Source organism: Artibeus jamaicensis, unplaced genomic scaffold, assembly GCF_021234435.1.
Source record: "Artibeus jamaicensis isolate MK-2021 breed Jamaican fruit bat unplaced genomic scaffold, CSHL_Jam_final contig_490, whole genome shotgun sequence".
Taxonomy (NCBI): Eukaryota; Metazoa; Chordata; class Mammalia; order Chiroptera; family Phyllostomidae; genus Artibeus; species Artibeus jamaicensis.
This window is the reverse complement of record NW_026521861.1, coordinates 3,010,823-3,025,772: the sequence shown is the minus strand read 5'-3', so window position 1 is coordinate 3,025,772 and position 14,950 is coordinate 3,010,823. Positions and strand designations below refer to the sequence as shown.

General features: G+C 47.9%; 1 protein-coding gene across 1 annotated transcript in view; it reads right to left on the bottom strand.

Moving 5' to 3' along the window:
• PDCD11 (programmed cell death 11) overlaps positions 1–14,950 on the bottom strand; it is a 41,905-nt gene that overhangs the window by 3,926 nt on the left and 23,029 nt on the right. The window contains exons 20-30 of the mRNA XM_037159360.2: positions 13,991–14,532; positions 13,296–13,358; positions 8,067–8,175; positions 6,617–6,706; positions 6,308–6,410; positions 5,768–5,945; positions 3,714–3,770; positions 2,739–2,861; positions 1,598–1,720; positions 868–1,177; positions 491–607 (exon numbers count right to left, since the gene is read on the bottom strand). Of these exons, the coding sequence (XP_037015255.2) occupies positions 491–607; positions 868–1,177; positions 1,598–1,720; positions 2,739–2,861; positions 3,714–3,770; positions 5,768–5,945; positions 6,308–6,410; positions 6,617–6,706; positions 8,067–8,175; positions 13,296–13,358; positions 13,991–14,532 (1,815 nt within the window). The remainder of the gene's footprint in view (positions 1–490; positions 608–867; positions 1,178–1,597; positions 1,721–2,738; positions 2,862–3,713; positions 3,771–5,767; positions 5,946–6,307; positions 6,411–6,616; positions 6,707–8,066; positions 8,176–13,295; positions 13,359–13,990; positions 14,533–14,950) is intronic.

The following is a 14,950-nucleotide window of genomic DNA, read 5'->3' as shown; positions in this document are numbered from 1 at the left end:
ACACATTTTAAAAAGGCTTGTATGCATTTGTGTGTGTATACACACTAACACACACTATATAAAGTGACAGGCAGGCTGGGATGGAGACACGACACATGTTCTGAGGTGGAAGGAACGCGATGCCCGAGTCTGGGAAGCCCTCACCCGAGTCCCCAGTTCACCCAGCACTGTTCTGACTCTGCACAGGGGCACTCAGGCTCAGCAGCGCCAAGCCTCCTCTTTACCTACCCACCCCACTAATTTAATTCTGTTTCACTCCATTAATCAGAACTTAATCTGATCACAATTTATTTTATGCAACCCACTCTAGGGGTAGGACAGGGTCCCTGTCCTCAGGGAGCTCATGGACAATGGAAGAAACCAGCAGCCCCATCTTTTCCTAGCTTACAGAAATCAAGAAAGAGGACGGTGCTAGAGAGCTTAGGCAGGAGTCCAGGACTGCCTGCTCCAGAGCGGCTCCCGCATGCCCACGTTCAATGCCACCCCTCACCTTGGGCAGCACACTCCTCTCTTCGATCTCTTCTTCTCCTTCCCGGTAATACACTTCAACACCACTGTCGTCCTCTTCGGATGGAGCGGCTTTCTTTTGCTTCTTGTTTACCCCTTCCTGAGATACGACAGGTGGGAAAATGCTGAGCCACACTTCTTGTCCAAGAGCACCCTTGGGCAGCCCAGGCAATGCCTCCCCTTCTGTCTCCCCTGGCACCACCCTGTGTCCAGCCACCAAACTCACACCGTTCTCAGTTCAAGAGAAGGCAGGGCAGCTGCCCGGCTGGCTTCTGAATCGCTCTCCTTTCCATAGCAGGGGAGGCCCTGCCCCTTAGGACACACCTGTAGCAGGGGAGGCCATCCCCCCTGAGGACACACCTGCTTGCTTCTGGAATCCGGGCGCGGCCGCTTGCCTTGCTTCTTTGCTCGTGGCTGCTGAGGCTCTTTCTTCTCTTTGCTGGGCATCTGTGCCTCCGCCTGCCCCTTCTGCTCCCTCTTCTCTTTCCTCTCCTGGTTCTTCTTCTTCCTCTCCTTCTCTCCCTCCTCTCTGTGGTGTCTCTCCTCTGCCTCTCCTTGCCTCTCCCCTTGCTTTGGCAGTGGCTGTCCTAGGGGGGCAGTCAACACGTCCTGCTTCCCCGTGTCACTGGGGAGGAACGAAAGCTCTACCAGGTTCTTCTGGTGGTTCACCCTGCAACAGGAAGGGAGGGAAGATGGATGAGGAAGATGACAGAAGGGTCCCACGGGCACAAGCAGCAGCCCCAGGCCTTCCTCTCTTCCCCGGCCCGGTCTTCCGGGCCCTGCCCCACCCACTTGGAGTCCATTCGGCGTGCCTGAGAATGCACGAGCTGCACATTCCCAAGGCTTAGTGGTGAAATACAGGGCGCGGCTATGACGGTCCCCTACTTTGTCCCCAACAACAGGTGCCTATGCAGAGAAATTTCTCCACAACTTTCAAGAACTGAGGTAGAAGGTTACAAAGGGGCTTTGCTCATCAGAACAGTTGCACCCACCACTACCCAAGCCATTCTTAGGGTCAGTTGACCTTTAAATCTCCTCCCAGGGCTTACAGAGAAAGGAGTGAAGGGGGGCGGGGTGGGGCAGCACCTACCTTAGGACCTTGGCTGTGAGCAGTTTCCCCTCGGGGAGGTGTCTGGTATAAAGGGCTTTCTTGGACGGGCTGCACTCGGAGACATGTGGGTACCGGGCCAAACCCACAACGGAGGGGCCAAGGCTGACGGAAGAGAGACGAGGGTCTGTGGTCACGAATGCAACACAGCTCCAGCCAGGCCCAGGCCTCTATTTCCCCAGGGACCCAAGCTGTGCCCTAGATTTATGACAGACATAAGTTCTTGGCATTTAAACGGATAAAGTGAGGCACTGGCCGGGTGGTTTAGTTGGTTAGAGCATCACCCTAAGGTTACGGGTTCAATGACCATCAGAGCACATAATAAGAATCAACCAATGAAGGCCCTGGATGGGATAGTGTAGCTCAGTGGATTGAGCGTGGGCCTGTGAACCAAAGGATCGAGGTTCGATTCCCGGTCAGGGCACATGCCTGGGTTGCAGGCCAGTTCCCAGCAGGGAATGCACAAGAGGCAACCATACATTGATGTTTCTCTCCCTCTCTCCTTCCCTTCCCCTCTAAAGATAAATAAATAAATAATTTTTTAAAAATCAAACAATGAATTCATAAATAAATAGAACAACAAATCTCTCTCTCTCTCTTCCCCCCTTCAATTATAAAATCAATTAAAAAAATAAATCTAAAAAAAGGAAAGACTGAAGAGAGCTTGCTTTGTAAACTGGGAAGAACCATCAAGCACAGAGACAATGCAGCTGAAGGGCGCTTTCCACCCCAACCAGAGCAGCAGGGCATGTGACTCAGGAGCTGCTGGTCCAGACGAGCAGAAAACGAGGAGAGGCAACGGCGGAGAAGACCGCACTATCCGGTGGCTGTGCACGCTGTGTGACTTCGCAGAACACTTACAAGTCATGATCAAACACTGAACTAAAGCAGATATCCCAATGTATTTAAAACTGAAAATGGACACGCCATATTCTTTGTCCAACACACCAAATAAGAATAATTCAAAACGTTTTTTAAAGTAAAAACGACCTAGAATTTTAAGAACTGGTGGAAACTCGTAGACTCCTCCTTCCTCAGCGTCCCCTTCAGAGACGACCGCAGACCAGGGCAGGCCAAGGGGGGCTGCGGTCTGGCCCGGGCTCCCAGGCCCCACGTCACTCACCCGAAGTGCACACCGTGCGGCTGGACGGACTTCACAAAGCCCCTTAGGAGCTGCCCTTCCTGAACGTCCCGGATGGAGTTAATCTCGGGGTCTGTTATTTTGCTTTTCGTCTCTGGGTTTGTCCTAAAGGAAGAAAAGGCTCTCGTACTCATACCCTAATCCCCGTCCTCCCCGAGACAGACCTGGGATGCAGACCTCACATGCAGGAATACGACTCTGGACCTGCCAGCAAGATAGAGCTGTGATTTTCAACCCTTTTCACCTCATGACACACATAAACCATTAAAAGTCTGAGGTACACCAAAAATATACTTTTTGCCATTCTGACAAAAAAATAGGTATAATTTTGATTCTTTCATACCAGACAGCTATTGTGTTAGCTGCTGTCATTTTTTTATTTGTCAGTCTAAGGGAAAAGAGGACAGTGCCCCTGATTAAATAGTTGAGTATTGCATGTTTTAAAAATTCTTGCAGCACACCGGTTGAAAACTGTTGCTACAGAGTGAGGCTCTACTCTCTCCTGAAGTCCCATTGGCTGGGGACATGTCTGTGAGCTGGCTTTGCAGAAGCAGGGAGAGGCTGACCAAGCGTCAAACCCAAAGCCCTGGCCGTATCAGCATCCACTTGTAACCAAGAAACGAGCTGACCTCAGGCCAGCCCTCCGCAAGGCACGCTCACTCTGGACACGGAACCCTGGGGGCTAAATCCTCTCCCCTGGCCAGCCCAGCACCTGGCAGCCTGAATACCCACACTTGGTTGTCTGCACCTTTCCCTGGGAAACAAGAGCCTAGCAGACAGGTTCTGCTAGCAATCTGAATGTCCTCAGCTATTCCCAAGGAAAACAGGGTAAGGTACAAGGCGGACGAGCAGAGGAGACAGGAGGGAAGCCCAAAGACTATGATCAGATCCGTGTGGCCTCTCCTCTGTCCCCTAAGTGGGTTTTCCTGCTCTTGTCCCAATAATGCAGATGCCCACCTAGACGATCGCAGTGACAAAGTCAATACTTCGTCTGCAGTCGACAGGACGTAACACCTGGAACGAGAGCAAAAGAGAAGGAAATACTGACATTTCAGCATCTCAGGGCAGCAAAGGGCCTCAGCTTCCTCTCTGCGAGGCTGACCAGTGGGCTAGAGGGAGGAGACGTGAAACCTGGGCTCCGTTCTTCTTTCTGCTGAAAACCTGCTGAGGGACTATGGACAAGTCCTGTCACTTCTGTGAGCCTGAGATGACCAGTCTGCCAGGAAAAAATAACACTACCTCCTCTTCTTACCCAAGAAGGTGCCAGGAGAGATTAAAGGAGGGGACACGAGAGCCCAGGCAGACGGAGTCATGTAGCGAGTATGCAGGAGACAAGACCAACCAGCCCTGTATCAGGTCCTGGGAGTGTGTGATCTCAGGGGAGAGGCAGTGACCACAGGGAACCATGACCAGGGGACAACCGGGTACACTTGCAGACTCAAGGCAGCCGAGCACTGAGGTCTGAGCTAGCTAGGGAGGCTGCCAGAAAGTATGCAGGGTTTACTCTTTGGTTGCGTTTCCAAACATATTTCATCCAAAGTGGCAATTAGTAGCCCAGAGTCACAAAGTATAGAATTTAGCACTAGAATTTGGACTCAGAAACGGTAGAGTCCAAATTTTCCTCACAACAGGTGTCTGCCTTTTGTAACACAGCATCATATCCTGAAGCAGAAAAAGATCTCGCAAGATCGTCTACCTTGAAGTAATTATTTTATTATCCATGTTTGACAGATGAAGGAATCATACCTGAATGCTACTAAATAAATCTATTTAGGTTTGGCTATAAATAAATTTTAAAAAATATTTTGCTAAAACTCACACCTGTATCTGTAAGCCACAAGAGACAAAAAGCAGAAGTGACCCTGGGTGTCTCTCTAACCCCTGTGTGCTTTGCACAGGCCCTCATACCTCTGCGCGGGTAGCTCTGGTCAGCGGCTGAGAACTCGGGCAGGTGCCGGTGGCCAGGACACTGGGTGGGAAAGGGTGAACTACTGCTTTCCTGTCTCCGCCTCCTGAGGCACCTGCCCTGTTGTTAGCTTGCTCTGATTCTCAGAACGTCTTCATCGTCTCAAGCTGAAATCTGCCTCTTCAACGCTAGTTTATTCAGGCTATACAATGGTTTTGAAACTATGAGGCAGGCTCATTTCTGCGCATCTAAGAGGTTCATAAATAAATCCCCCCTCAGCTGCAAATGGTTACTATCCTTTTTTAGAGAGTACCTACAAATCAGTCATTTTTTAAATTAAAAGAATGAATGTTTCTGTATAAAAATGTGCAAGCAACCTGGCCAAGCAAAGTACAGAACTAATGTAAACAGCCAATAAACAGGAAAAAGGTTTAGCACGCAAACATGAGAAGTGCATGTTAAAATGGGAGATCAAGTTTCGCCTATTCAGCAGCTAGGATCGAAAACTAAGAATACCCCGCTGTTGACAGGGGTGTGAGAAATGGCCAGTCACGCCTGGTGTCAATGGGGACGCAAGTCAGTACAGTCCTTCTGAAGGTCGCTTTGGCAAAAAGTACTTTTAGGGATTTATTTTACACCAGCACTGAAACATATGTGCAAAGATACATTATTGTCTATCAGCAAAAAAATGTTTAAATAAATTATGATTAAAAGCTACATTAACAGAATACTAAAAAAGAGTTAAGAATAAGGTGAAAGAATAAGGTTAATTGAGATAGACTGGCGTGCGAAATGAAAAAAATCCATGATAAGCTGCTATGAGAAAAAAGCAAGTTACAGAAGAGTATATTATATGATATAACATAAAGGAAAATTATACTTATATATGTGTTAAAGTCTTGAATGATAGAAGCCAAAGTGTATAATTCTGAAAAGTTTTAGAGAAAAAGGGAGCCAAAGAAGTTTTCATTTTCTATATAACTATTTTTTTCTGCTACATAATTGCATTTTACCTCTATCATTAAAATAAAAAACAAAACCAAGCAAAGAAACAAAAAACCACAGCCCCACAACTAGCTGAAAAGAGGAAGAAACCAGAGCCTACCTGACAATCTTCTGGGGGGTGAAGTCTTCCAGGGGCGTCTCTGAGTAGGAGTCACTCACGTGAAACAGACTGACGCTGCCGGTCCTCCCAAAGGGGAAGGAGACGGTCAGCCCCTCGTTGGGAGTCACCTTCACCACTCGGCCCATGGCCACCTCCCCCTCTTCAAGCTTGTGAGGACCTGGGAGGAGAAGGAACCTGATTCAGGGAAGAGGCTGCCCAGACCTGGGTTCCTAGGCTGAAGGGACCAGGATGACCACGAAGACCAAGGTCACCCTGCCACGTAGTCAAAAATCCCAGGGCCATGGGGTAGACAGCCCTTGCTGAGGTCGAGGAAAGCTAACTATGTCAATGTAGTGCAGTAACACAGGCCAGAGAGCAGAGCTCCAAAAGAAGAACAGTTCCAAGAAGGTGCCATGCACATTAGGCTTTCTGAGGACTCTAACACCAAAGGCATCCTTCAGCCTGGGCAGTAGCTAGAGACCCCTTCCCACTCCATCTGACCCCCTCCCTTCTGAACCAGGTACCATTTCATTACCACACCTATGAGCGAGAGACACAAGAAGGCCTTGGAGGAATCAGGGCCCACCACGGTGGCCTTCAGGGCCTGGCCAATCCGAAACTTCTTATCAGGATGTTTCAGAACCTGGAGGGACAAGGAAACTCCTCAGATGTTTGAAGAAAGATCTATCATTTACCCAAACCACACGGCATTTAAGTCTCCACAGCGAGTATCTCCCAAACCAACCCTTGAGTAGGTGCACAGTTCCTTGCACCACAGTGGACACACAGCAGACACTGAGCTGGGCTGCGGGGACTGGTCTTTCCCTCCAGCATCTCACACATACTGACCTTGAAGCTAAGAGAAGTGAGCAACAAGGGAATTCTTCCCCGGATGTCTGGAGCAATCTCCACCTCCAGCCATTTCTTAACCACATTGTACTGAGGAGGAAAAAAACGGAGGAGATGTAGAATGAGACAGATTCCAGCGTGTCTTCTTTCCCCTTAATTAAAATACAGACTCTCCTAAAATTGCTGGGATGGTCCCAATTCCACATTTTCCCAAGGGACAGGAATCCACCCCTAGATCCCACCGTCCTGCCCAACCTCCACTTCTCACAGGCCTTGCTCACAGTCTAGCTCAGAGCCCTGGCCAGCCCAGCAGGACACACATCCCTCCTGGTGCTCAGCTAACGGGGAGGCTAGAAAGACCTTGGAGTGGCTCTCGAGCAGCAGGACCCGCCCCCTTGACCCCTGCAGCCTCCACCAAGCTGAGCTGTGCCCAGGACTGCCAACAAGCTGCAGGGACCAATGTCTTATTTCTACATCAATTTAGACTTTGATCCTTCACTATTTACACTAAACATATACCCTAATTTTCAAGTCAATTTAACAAAACATCTATCAAGCAGCCGTGATGCACATGGCATGACAGTGACAAAGAAAAGCCAGACCCAGCTGACAGGAAGATGGTCACATGAATAGGTGAGCATGCAAATAACTAGAGCAGCAAGCAACATAGAGGAAGGGCAATACGCTACGGGAATATGCAGAATTCGTAATATGGGAGGGTTACACGTGCTGGACCCCGAGGGACTGTAGGCAACAGGAGTAGAGGGCACTCCAGGTATAGAACTAAAGACAAAAGGAAAAAGACAGGGGAGGCTTTCAGCCTGACTGGTACACCAGATTCGGGGGGTCGGATTGGGAAGAGCCTTCAACGCCATTCTAAGGCATCCGGGCTTCGGGAGGCTTCATGAACATCTACAGACACAGGCGGATAAAGGGATCAAGCACCAGTGGGACACTCAGAGAGATGCGATGGAAGAAGAATCTGGCAACAATGAAGGAGTATTCCCCAAGGTCAAGCCCAGTCGTGCTTCCTCTCCAATATACCCCAACCAGTACAATTCTCACTGATCTCTTCCCTTTTTGGAACTCCGGTCCCACCTGGGGTCAGGACCCACAATCTGGCACCCAGTATCATTTTGCACCACCTCTGAACTTTGTGGAAGGAAAGAGTCTAAAATCCAATACTGTGTTTATTTTAAATGTTGCCTTATGATGTATTTTTCTTTACATCTTGCACAATTAACCTATAAACATGTTGAACTGTAAGTTGCTTGTTAGCTATTCGCAAGCTGTAAATGTAGCTCCTCGATCAGACCAGAAAGTTTTCTGGGAGCGAGGCCTTACATTGTCCCCCACAGACCAGCACGGGAACCAACCCAGAACCGAAGCCTGGCGCTAATGGCCCTCGTCTCCAGCTTCTTCTTGTCAAGGCAGAGGCTGCACTACTCACCTTCTTCAGGAAGCAAGTCACGGTCTGGCCAGCCTGGTACTGCTTAATCTTCTCTGAAGGGCTGACGGAGTGCGTGTTGAGGGCAGTGTGGCCATCCTTCGCCAACTCACTGTTTGCAGAAAGGTGATGGAGAGAGTAAACCAAACTCTGGATAAGCTTCTGGCCTGAAACCGCCCTCCCCCAACAAGGGGCCGTGGATAGACTGTACACGACTCCCCAACTCATACACCCTCACTTCTCTCCTTAAAGGGGAAGGCTCACAACACCCATGAGACAGCTAACGTTTTCCATTTCACTCACCTAGGTATGAATGAGCAAGCTATGATGTAGGTAGCCCACAACAATCTTTGTAATTTCAGGAAACACAATTATTTCACTTCTTCCTCAATACTTGAACCATTGCTTTACAGTTAGCAGAACTGCTTTCACAAATAATCTCTCACTGAATGTGACAGCACTCTCATGTGTGAAGGAGACAGGGCAGACACTATTAAACTCACTTCATGCTATTGTGATGAACTGAGGGCTCTGTCCCCTATGCTACCTTGCCGTAATTACTTCCCTGATTCTCCTTCTTCTCAGAAAAGCAACAGAAGGATGTGGTCTGAAAGTTATCAGTCCACCAAGTACCTCAAAGGAGCCACGGAACTCCCACCCTCCTCACCCAGCCCAGCTAACACTTCTGAGGTTCAGCTAAAAAGAACGCATCACCCCACAGCCAGACACTGAAATGCCTGTTATGGGCTGAATTGTATCCCCACCCACCCAAATCCCTATGTGGAAGCACTAACCCTGAGCCTCAGAATGCAACTACATAGGGAGACAGGGAATTTAATGAGGTAATGAATCAGTATGAGGCCACTGGAATAGGCCTTAATCCAATCTGCCTGGTGTTCTTCAAAGCTCCATCACAAAAAAATAATCTAACGGGGGACTTCTGCCAAGATGGAGGCATAGGTGGAAACACCTTGTGTCCGTGCGCAACCAAATCTAAAAACAACAAAGTTTTAACAACAATAAACGCAACCAAACCACACAGAAAATCGACAATACAGAGTTCGAAAACAACAAAATGCTCAGCTAAACCAGTAAGAGGGGCAAAGCCAGCAGCAGAGCAGGTTGGCCAAAAAGATCCCCAACTGGGGTGGTACGCAAGCAGCCGAAGGCGCAGATCCCACGTGCAGGCTAGGTACGGTCAGCCGGTCAGCCGAGCATTTGTGTGCAGATAAACTAGTGAAGAGGCGAGCATTCAGACCGCACGGCGGGCTCGCACATTTCTGCTCAGATAAACAGGCAGGGGGCGAGCGGTGGGACCGCCATTGCTCCCTCTCTGACCCCGCCCCCACATACAGCGTCACAAACCAGCGACCTGGGTGGCCCAGCCCTGGTAAACAACTAAGGCTCAGCTCCTCATACTTAAGGGACGCGAACAGACCAAAAATAGCTCAAGAACAACTCAGAGCCCCAGAGCCGATAAATCTAAGCAATGAAGAAATAGCCAAACTTTCAGATGCACAGTTCAAAACACTGGTGATCAGGATCCTCACAGAACTGGTTGATTTTAGTCACAAATTAGAGAAACATATGAAAGCTAAACTAATTGAAATGAATGGTAATGCACAGGAAACCAATAGCAATGGAAAGGAAACTGGGACTCAAATCAAGGGAGTAGACCAGAATGAAGGAAAAAACGACCAAACAGAAAAGAATGAAGAAACAAGAATTCAAAAAAATGAGAGGCTTAGGAACCTTCAGGACATCTTTAAACACTCCAGCATCCAAATAGTAGGGGTACCAGAAGGGGAAGAGGAACAGCCACCAGTGGAAAACTTATTTGAACAAATAATAAAGGAGAACTTCCCCGTTTTGGCAAAGGAAATAGACTGCCAGGAAATCCAGGAAGCTCAGAGAGTCCCAAAGAAGTTGGACCCAAGAAGGAACACACCAAGGCACATCATCATTACATTAGCCAAGATTAAAATGAAGGAGAGAATCCTAGAAGCAGCAAGAGATGAGGGGACTGTCACCTACAAAGGAGTTCCCATCAGACTGTCAGCAGATTTCTCAAAAGAAACCTTGAAGCAAGAAGGAGCTGGAAAGAAGTATTCCAAATCATGAAAATCAAAGACCTACAACCAAGATTGCTCTATCCAGCAAAGCTTTCATTTAGAATGGAAGGGCAGATAAAGCGCTTCTCAGATAAGATCAAATTCAAGGAGTTCATCGTCACCAAGCCCTTATTATATGAAATGTTAAAGGGACTTACCTAAGAAAAAGAAGATAAAAAAGATGAACAGTGAAAGGACAGCAAACTCATAGTTATCAACAACCACACCTAAAACAAAAGCAAACTAAGAGGACAGCTAGATCAGGAGTGAACCATAGAAATGAAGATCACGTAGAGGACTAGCAACAGGGGAGTGGGAGGAGAAGGGGGGAGAAGGTACAGAAAATAAGTAGCATAGACAGTAGATAGAAAATAGATAGGGGGGAGGGTAAGAATAGTAGGGGAAATACAGAATCTAAAGAACTTGAGACACGTGATCATGAACTAAAGGGGGGGAATGGTGGGGGAGGGGTGTGAAGGGTGGAGGGGAACAGAGGGGGGGAACAGAACAAATGTAATGGCATAATCAATTTAAAAAATGTTAAAAAAATAATCTCACAAAATTATTTCAAATTAGTTGTTAAAGACAACTAAGCACTACTACAGTCTCCTTATAGAAAAAACAAACAAACTTTTTGGCCAACCCAATGCATGTTAAAAAAAGGAAATAGGGTCTGAAAGAGGTATCTGTGCAGACATCACTCACAACAGCCGAGTGTGGAAGCAGCCCAAGTGTCCCTCGGTGGAGGAACGGATAAAGAAAATGCAGTCTGCACATAAAATGAGATATCATCCAGCCTCAAGAAGAAGAAAAGCCTGCTATATGCTACAACATGGGTGAACCTTGAGAACACGATGCTAAGTGAAATTAGCCAGTCACAGAAGGGCTATGCATGACTCTGGTTAAATGCGGTATCTCACATAATCAAATTCAGAGAAATGTCAGTAGAAGGCTGGCTGGTGGAGGCGGATGGGAAGGGGAGAACAGAGAGCTGGTCACTGGTACGGAGTTTCAGTTACACCGAGATTGAACGATCTCGGCACAATGACATGCATATAGTCAGCAAGGCTGTAATGTAAACTTAAAACCTGTTGGTAAATTCATATTATGTATTTTTAACACAATAAAAGAGAAAAGGAGGAGATTAAGACACAGACATATGTAAAGGGAAGACCAGTGGAGAGGAAGGAAGACTGCCACCTATAATTCAGACTGAGAGGCCTCAGATGAACGAACCCCTCTACCACCTTATCTCAGATGTCGAGCCTTCGGAATTGTGAGAAAACAGGTATCTGCTGCTTAAACCAAAAAAATAAAATAACCCATAAAAAAGAAGATACACACACAATAGGTGTGTGTTATCCTTTTTCCCAAAATAATTTTAAATTGCCTACCTACAGAACAACTGCAAAAAAAAAAAAAAAAAGGAAGGGTAGAAGGGTTGGCCTAATTGAATTAATGCTAAGAGACCAATAGGAATTTGAGATACATTTTAAGACTCTTGAACTGTTTCACTCTAAACTCTGCTCCTACAAAAGAGTGAAGGAGTGGGAAGTGTCTTATCTTGGGTGACCCCCAGTAACCTTGAACCCAACTCTGGCACTGATGGCAATCTCTCTGTGCACAAGATCTGCATAAGTAGGGAATAAAAGTATGACTATATTTCCTCAATAAGTCGACACCATCAATGAAATGTTTTTCCTCCGGACTTCAAAATACCTATTTTAAAACATAAGCATTACAGAAATGTGGCAGTAATCCTATTATTATATTTACACTATGTTGTTTCTCAGAGGCCTTGATTAAAGTAAATAACAATACAACGCAGGTGCAGGAGGAGGCGGCAGATGTGTCCAAGTTCACCCATTGTCCATCCTTCTGTTACTACAACTACTATTCCCCACCTGCTCAATACATGCACTGTGGCCAGGCGCGCCCCCACTACCACAGCCAAGTGGTACCACCACTTGGGTCATACCTCTGCCTCCCGAGACAGGAGGGTGGACCACTGACCAACAATAGCAGTGTTAGTTAATGAGGGGGGCAAGGGCCACTCAGGATCACAGTGGGTTTTCCCTTACAGTATTCATTAATTTAAGACATCTACCCTTAGCTTGAATAAACTACCCGACCTCAACCCTTAATTAAACAAGACACCATGCCTCAGAGGTGAAGCTCATTATGCAACAACTAATATGATGAGGTCTCTTTTCTCTCCCCAAAACAAAGAGACTGGAGGGACACAAAAAACTCTATAAAACTAGGGTTGAACAACAGGAGATTTGAACAAACGGGAATGTGTGCCCCACTGAATCCCATTGTTTCGGACTAAAGGGCTCCTCTTCGAGCCCCGAGGGTGTTGTGGGCATTTGGGATTCAGGGTTCCAGGGCTACTTCCCTGTCTCAGACACAACCCTTCCCAGAAATACTCCACTGGAGCCCATCAGGATGAGGACCAAATCTTACTCCCTGAAAGCTACCTCAGAGGCCCTTCCATAATAGCCCTAGGCAGGTAAGACTTACACCGTGCGTAGGTCCCAGGGCTGGCTCTGCAAGCCATGCCCACAGTCATTCATGGATGGCCTATCAATTCTGAAAGGCTGGGGGTTTTTGGTTTGTTTTTATGGAGGGTGCACAGCAGACAGGCCCATGGATCAAGATGCTTAAGATCCTCTGAAAAAATGACCCCACACAAACTGGACCCACCACCACCTACAACTACTACTTCCTTCTCCTCTGCAGAGTCCACTAGAGCACGACCTAAAATTCCAGTCACCACGTAGTAGTCTGCACTCTGAAAACAAGTATTCTTGGCTACATAGCGTTCATTTAGGAAACTGGGTTGAGAGCAGAATTATTTCTTTTTGTTACACACCTACAGACAGAACTGCTATCAAGCCTTTAAATGATACTTAAGCCCTGAATACAGTTTTTACATTAATTTTCATGTAATCCCACTAACTGGCCCTCTGAGAGCCAAATATCCCTACTAGAGAAAGACTGGTAAGCCAACCCGGACGGAGAGGCAAAGTCAGTCACGACACCTACAGAACTGAGACTAGGACTCGGGCTCCTGCCTCCAAAGCCCAGAGCTCTTCCCATGAGACGATGCTACCCTCACCTTGGCCGAACACTCAGCTCCGGGATGGTTCGAATAAATCTGGGATGACTTATCGGGAGAAACCTGGGGACACAAATCAGATAAACCATTTCTCTTTTTCTCTGTAACAGCATACACTGGACAGTTTCTGCCCACTCCCCAGCACACTTGAAAAACCACCTGCCCGGCTGCCGCACCGCCATCCACGGCAGGTCGGGCCTGAGGAGTCCCACTCTCTGCGGTACACGTTAAGGAGCTGGCTCGTCTGACCTTGTAGGATTTTCGTATGAAACCCTGAAAATAATTTTCTTTACAAACTATATACTCTAACTCCTTCTTCATTCTGAAAGTTAGGAAATCGAGGTCTAGAGGAAATAAATGACTTACTGAGGATCTCACAGTTAGTTAATGAAATTAATAATGCAAGTTTACTGCTAGACTTTGAAGCTTTTTTTGCTTTTCTTACTGTAGCAAAGATTTCTTCTACCATATCATATTGTACCAAGATTTAAAGCAAATGGGTATAACTCAGGTGTGCAGGGCAGGGTGAATGACAGTGACGGCTGACGCAGAGGGCGGCCTGTTAGGCACGTTACACACTGGCCCTCCTCTCAGTCTCCACCACTTCCCTACGAAGTAATCACTACCATCACTCGGACTCACAAAGTCCGCAACCACCTCTCCTCAACACCGCCCACCCCCCAAAGCCTCCATACTTGAACGTCTTCATGTCTCGCCCGCCAATCACTCGGGCAGTGACCGTCTTCCCGACTTTCAGCTTGGCAGTAGGAGATGTGCCCACTGGAACATCATGTAGAATGTGGGAGGCATGGATACAGCCAATGATGCCGTTTTCCAGGGTCACAACCACATGGGTGGGCTTAATGGACTTGACGGTCCCTGTGACCATGTCCCCAATGGAGAGGGCATGCTCCTTTTTAGTCCCTACAACCACTGCTGGATCCCCTTCATCATCCTCGTCGACTGTCTCAGAGTCCTTCCGGGTCTGTCTCATGGTCCTCTTAGCAGCTGGCCCCTCAACAGCCAAAAGAAGGCCAGTCACTCCCGGTTCCGTAGTCTTGATGGTTAGGGACACGCCCTGTCCCACCTGCAACTTCTCCGAGTCAAAGCGGAAGGTGTCGTTGAGATGAGTGGTCAGGGAGAAAGCTGCCAGGTCGCCAGTCTCCACCAAGGAGGCGATGGCAAAGGGCTCCTCCAGGTGCTGCACCACCGCCTGGTGCTCACTGCCTTTCTTCAGCTGGAAAACAGGAGACCCGCCATCCCCACGTGTTATGGGGCTCACACTCCTGCACCGCCTGCTGGGCTCCAACGGTGAGCGGGACTGGGGAAGCCTGCAGCGCCCAGGGGAGCCAGGGCTGGTCTGGGTGGTGACAAACCAGCCTTCACTCCCTCCGCCAAGCTTTCCCCTCCTGTCCATTGAGGTGACTGGACTAAAATCAGGATGCCACACCAGAATCACCTGGGGCTAGCTTCTGTTCTGCTTGAATTCCAAGTCCAGGTCCTGTCCTCGAACTAGTGAAATCCGCCAGGTGACTTGTAAGGGTACTCCAGCTTTGAGACAGTATGGCTCCCGCCTCTCTCAGTCCTACAGCTCTCCCCCCGGTTTATTTACTCTTTCATTCAACAAAGAGTCACTACTAAGAGCCTACTATGTG